The sequence below is a fragment of the Salvelinus sp. IW2-2015 genome, linkage group LG5, assembly GCF_002910315.2.
Source record: "Salvelinus sp. IW2-2015 linkage group LG5, ASM291031v2, whole genome shotgun sequence".
Lineage (NCBI taxonomy): Eukaryota > Metazoa > Chordata > Actinopteri > Salmoniformes > Salmonidae > Salvelinus > Salvelinus sp. IW2-2015.
Genome location: NC_036844.1, coordinates 26,052,180 through 26,058,040, shown reverse-complemented (window position 1 = coordinate 26,058,040; position 5,861 = coordinate 26,052,180). Strand labels below are relative to the sequence as shown.

The window sequence follows — 5,861 nt, the reverse complement described above, 5'->3', positions numbered from 1 at the left end:
GAGACAACATGGATAAGTAAAGGGGAGYAGTAAATATAAAATAAATCAGTGTTTCCCCTCTACATTTGGATTCAAAAAAATAATAAAAGAATGTAAGGAAAACTCACAACATAGTACTTTCAAATATAAGCCTTGTGTGCAAGGCTTCTGCGAAGAGAAAACATGATTTTATTTTAAAAGTATCCCAGAAACACAAAAACTGGTTTTGATTTAATAATAGGCCTTAGTTCACAAAAAAATACATGTTTTTGTGTATGAGATGAGTTGAGATCTTTGTGTTCTGTTGTAAAGAAAGCTTAAGGGTCATTTAATAGACAGTAACGGGAATTGTAATGCTGCCAASTAGCAGGCAGAAACCCTGTCTGTTCGATTTTCTCACACTGTAGTGACTGTTCTGTAACAATTTCCCTTGAGGCAATTAGACTCCTAGCAACAGATGTGTCTTTAAAAGCTTCAATGTGCTCTGTGAGATTGTCACAGTAACTGCCCTCATGTTTTCTAAAAGAGAGAATGGCCGACCATGTGATTTATTTTGTTTTTATTCATCCTGTACCTTGAAAATGGAAGAAGACTTGCGATATTTAAAGGCCAAGTAATATTCACCATTTAGTTCTAGCATGGCAAAGGGCTTATTTTAAATTTCCAAAACACATTAAAACAATGCATGTTTTATGTTCATCACTAAATACATGCTTGGGAAAAAAGGAAAAGAAGAGTCGTTTATATCCATTCGGCAAGAGAAATAAGTGCACTTCTGATAACCAGGGGACAGGAGGACATGGAGAGGGAGACTAGATGGGGAGGTAGAGAGGTATGGGACAAGAGAGAACTAAAGAAAAATAGGAACAGGCAACTTTTAAAACCAATTGCTGCAGACCACATAAGATGGACTCTTTACAGTACAAATATAAATATCACAGTAGAGTATAATGTACTGTTTAGTTCACCAAAAAATTATTCTGAGCAAATTGATTTCCAGCTAATATCTGGCATACAGGCGACAATGCTTTATGTACTTCATGTGGAACCACACTGGCAAAAAGACACTGAATACCCAGTCAGATGATAGTTGCCTCATCACATAAGAGTTTACAATTGGCTAAAATTTAAATTGGTTAGTGCCTACGTACAACCTGATAGATATCCAGAGTCAATAGTAAGCTTTATATTGTATGTACTTGTAGTGTTTGTRTGTTAGTGTTATATACAGAGATATCGTAATAGATGCAGAGATACAATATTAAAGCATCATGCATTTGCCATGACCTGAACAAATTAGTGTTTTACAGAACAAAATACAGTGATCAACAGAGTATTCTACCAGAAACTGCTCTGAAACAAAAAGTGCAATGAAAAAAAGAATTGCAATAGAAAAGAAGTCTAGAAGTACTACAGCGAAGATCCAAATTGACAGATCAGTGCAAATGTTAAAGACACAAATGAGATGGGCCATTAGACAAACAGTAAAACTATATTAAAGCTCAAATGCCACCATAAAATGTGGAGGAAATGGATCTTATCGTGCACCGGGAAGTTATTTTACACTTGCTTCCTTTCCATCATGACCACTGATAAGTGAAAGTACTGGTTATATCTCCACCGTACTTAATTAACCTATCCTCACAAGATATCAGTGGCATGATGAGGAAGGGGGACTATGAAATGAAGCTATTCCAGACGACTGGGACACACCGACTGTATGTCTCAGTGCAGTAGAAGAGTGCTGCTAAGGACCATGAGGAGACTGGTTATCAGCTGTACCAGCCCCTGGCCAAGGGGGTTACTGCGACTGTTCAGATTTTTGTTGTTGTTGTTGTTGTTGCTGCTGCTGCGTTCAGCTGTCTGCTTCTCCAGGAAGCGCGCCGATTGGTTTATGTACAGCTCCACACACTTCCGGTTCTTCAGCTGYTCCACCAATGCAGGGTAACCAATCTCTTCAATGCTCACTGTGGGGCCGTCAACCTCTTCCTTAAACTCTCCAGCTATCTCGCCAGGGGTGAGAGGCTTCACTTTGTCTGTTCCCTCCTGGTTGCTAGCTGGACTGCTGTTCCCCACCTCAGGAGTGATGGGCATGCTCTGGCTGTTGGCTTCCTGAGGGTTGTTCTTCTGGTTGTTAGGTGTGGCCTGGGAGTCTCTGCCCTGGTCCTGCAGAAGGTCATTCCTCTTCATGCAGGTATCCATGAAGCTGTCGTAGGACTCTGCCYGCGGAGGTACTTTGTAGGTGTAGTCCCGGCCATAGTCGTTTTCGTCTGTGGAGCGTTCGCCGTATTTTCTATACATGTAGTTGTTGTAGGACTGCTCTTCCTGAGGGTTGCGGAAGTTGAAGTGTGGACGAGGGAAACGCCCAAGGCCGTAGCCAACCGCCATACCTGCCACGACCCCAACCCCTGCAGCCATAAAAGCCTTCTTAGCAAACCCCTTGGACTGAGTAGAGGGGTACTGCCCCATTCCCTGAACTGAGCGTGAGAAGGGAKAGCCACCTCCCATACCTCCGTGCCCACCTCCATAACCATAGCCTCCACCATAGCGGGGACTGAGGATCTTATTGTTTGGGTTCCAGTTGGGTTGGTAACCTCCTCCCATCCCTCCACCAGGGTGGCCCCCTGCCTGCCCCCAGCCAGTATTTCCCCCTCTTACTGGGTAACCTCCAGCAGGGTAACCTCCGGCTGGGTATCCCGGATTTACTCCTCCTCTCCCTGGGTTCTGGTTGGGGTAGCCTCCTGCTGCAGGATAACCACCCACGGCGGGGTAACCTCCAGCTGCTGGGTTCTGGTTTGGATATCCCCCAGGATTTGCCTGGCCTGGATACTGCTGGTTGGGGTTTCCACCTGCTGCAGGGTATCCACCGGCTGGGTTCTGGTTCTGATTGGTACCTCTCCCTGGATAAGTACCTCCTGCTGGGTACGGGTTGGGGTTCCTATTGGGGCTTTGGGGTTGTCTTGGGTAGCTTCCCGTCTGTGTGTTTGATGTTTTCGACGGCTTTTTTTCTGAGCCCCTGTTGCTGGATGATGGCTTTTTGCTGCTGCTGCTGCCACTTCTCTTGGCCCATGTAGAGTCAGTATGAAGCAGAACCAGGAGGGCAAGAGACACCAGGGCCAGCTCACACAGCTTTCCCATGATGACTGCCCTGGGGGAAATATGGTGACGTCATTAACAGTAAGTACTTGGACTTGGTCCAATCGTTTTTCTGAAGCCTCAYCTAATTATTCCTGTTTACTTAAATCTGAGCTAACCCTCTCATGTCACTGACACTCCTGTCACGGACTGTAGAATTTATTTGCTTAATTCGTTTTCTGGATATCAAGTATAAGCCAACGCCTACCATGTTCTGTTCTGGAAGATTATCCTTAAAGTAGCCTAACAGAAAATACATGTAACATAATATTATTAGGGATAAGATTTTCCCTGAATGTTCAATACGCTGTATAGAATTCCAGAGAATTCCAGCAGTTAGTCCTATATTTTGTAGCTTTTATTTAGGCCAATCAGTAGGCTAAACATAATAAAGAAAATAGGCTACCACGGTGCAATAAAATACAACACATATCCAGGGGCAGCTTGGATGTTTTCTGAAAAATAAAATATGACGTAGGCTATATATAACTAGACGTGAAGGCAAATTAGGCTATATGCGCAGTACTATTTTTCAGAACCGGACCCGTTATTCGCATAAATGTAATGGTCTTATTCAATAAAATGGCGCTCCAGCGCTTTCACGCAGAACAGCCCGGSCTGATACTCCTTTACAACTAATGTGAATATCGTAAAATAACCTACCGTTGGAAATTCGAGACGATTTTGTTCCTTTTGTAGAAAAGTAGTATTTTTCATCCGTTTCTMTGTTATGTTTAAGGTTCTGTGTCGTTCGCTCACTGCTTTCATTCCGAGGGGAGGGGTTCCTATTTACAAGGATCACCGAACATAGGCTAGCCTGGCTACGTCACTCATCATAGCAGTCCTAGCTAAAACACCACATTTTCTTACCTTACAAAAATAAATTGAACTATATTTTAAGACAATTAAATACTCTACCAACAAAAAAGCTGTTAGAATTATAAATGTGTGTATGTTCCTTAAGGTCCWTGTGTAATGTGATATTGTACCCCCTGGCCCAACTGTCCTTTGTATATACTTGTGTTCCCCCATTTAGTTTTGTATTGGTTTGTTAACAATCATAAAATATATTTTCACGTTTGTCACGTGAAAATACTAGTAGCCTACAGTGAAATGCCTTTCTTGCTTGCTCTTTCCCAGCAATTCAGTACTATAAAATATAAATAAACAAGTCAATTAGAACAAAAACACACGAGAAATAGATRTAAGAACACGAGAAAGTAAGCCATAGATAGGCTATACAGGATAACGCATTCTGTCCCTGTAATAAGCTATTTCATTAATACTTTATTTTGTCAAAATTTAGCCTAGGCTAATCAATCGATTCGAAATTGAAAGCTTGTAATGGGAATTTATGCGCAAATCCCATTCACTTCCAATGGAGGATTCAGCTCAAGTCCAATGGATTTAACCATTTTAATGTTAACTTCTAGGGGTGTTTAAATCAATCATACTACGTGYAAAGCTTTAAAAACGTTACATTTAAAGCCAGGTTGTGCTACACTTTTTCCACCTACACAAACTACTGCTATTTACGTTAGTCATTGTCCACACTCAGGGCCTTTCCGTAGGCCTGCTACTGTAGCGTGTATGTGTGTGATACAACCTGAAGTAATGGAAAATCATAATTTTTAACTGCTCTAGGATATAATTGCTTGGATAACCTTATTTACTATTATTTATTGATTTACTTTTCACTCTTTATGTGGTGCGCACTGAACAGAACGGAATAATTATCACTGAATTGTCATGTTTGTTTGTGTGTCAATTAAACACGTAAGGGGTGGGTTGCCAACTTGCGATTTGACACGGAAATCAAATGTAATTTATTAATTCACAGTGGAACCCAATACAACTGCGTATGGTTCTTGCTGTGGCCTCGTTGTCTAAGTTGTGGACACCAGATGGCGACAAATGGATATATAATGTATACTGTAATGACCTGACTAGATCTTAAATGAACAATTGTCCAGACAGAGAATTGAGTTTGCGAATTGACGGTTTAATAAACCAACTTTACACAGGCTACTGTTTGGACGTAGCCCACGCCAAATAAATGACAGAACCTACAAGCCAATCGTGACCTTCTCTTGTGAAGCCCAGACTTAAGAGAGAGAACAAAGGCTTAACCTGGTCTTAACTTCCAATGCTCCATCCCCCTGCCCAACCCCCCTCCACGCCACTCCGCCAACCGCCAGGATGCCCGGCATCAGAACATTCCAGGCATTCCCGTGATTGGCAGATAGCAGGTTGATTGACATGTCGGACCCCGCGAACACTGGGTCGGGGTCAGTACAACACAACCACCTACTAGCCTAACACATAACACACAGCTGTCTGTGCGGGTCGCTACAATACTTTGTGTTCGATGAATTATTCCCAGGTCATACATGGAGTTGGGGAAATAAAAATGTTTTGATAACTGTACAAACATATTGACCGAAGTCGCGTGACGTGTGTATTTTGTGCCTGATTAGGCAATGAGGCTCAAGGAGGACTTTTGTTATATTTTGCAATCCAAACTACCTTGTGAATAAATAGGCAAGGGGGTCCATGGCCAGATTACAATGTATTCATCAAAGCCACAAACCTGGGACATTGAAGAGCATCATATGAACTATTAACTGCTATCGAAGAGCACACAGAGTCTCCTGCTTTTCCATTTTAGGAATTAGACCAGCACAAATAACACATGTAAAACAGCATATTGTGATTTTTGGTGGGAGAGTTACAAATGGAGAAAGAAC

At 42.1% G+C, this 5,861-nt stretch overlaps 1 protein-coding gene across 2 annotated transcripts; it reads right to left on the bottom strand.

Moving 5' to 3' along the window:
- Positions 1-523: 523 nt before the first annotated feature.
- On the bottom strand, positions 524-3,913 carry LOC111964126 (FHA domain-containing protein FhaA). Of its 2 annotated transcripts, none has more exons than XM_023987866.2 (2): positions 3,778-3,913; positions 524-3,127 (listed from the first exon to the last, which is right to left on the bottom strand). In XM_023987866.2, exon 2 carries the CDS (start codon positions 3,115-3,117, stop codon positions 1,705-1,707), a length of 1,413 nt encoding a protein of 470 aa, XP_023843634.1. In that variant the 5' UTR covers positions 3,118-3,127; positions 3,778-3,913; the 3' UTR covers positions 524-1,704. The 2 variants fall into 2 exon arrangements, with proteins under 2 accessions (XP_023843634.1, XP_023843635.1); XM_023987867.2 differs by having other exon boundaries at positions 524-3,122.
- Positions 3,914-5,861: the final 1,948 nt, after the last annotated feature.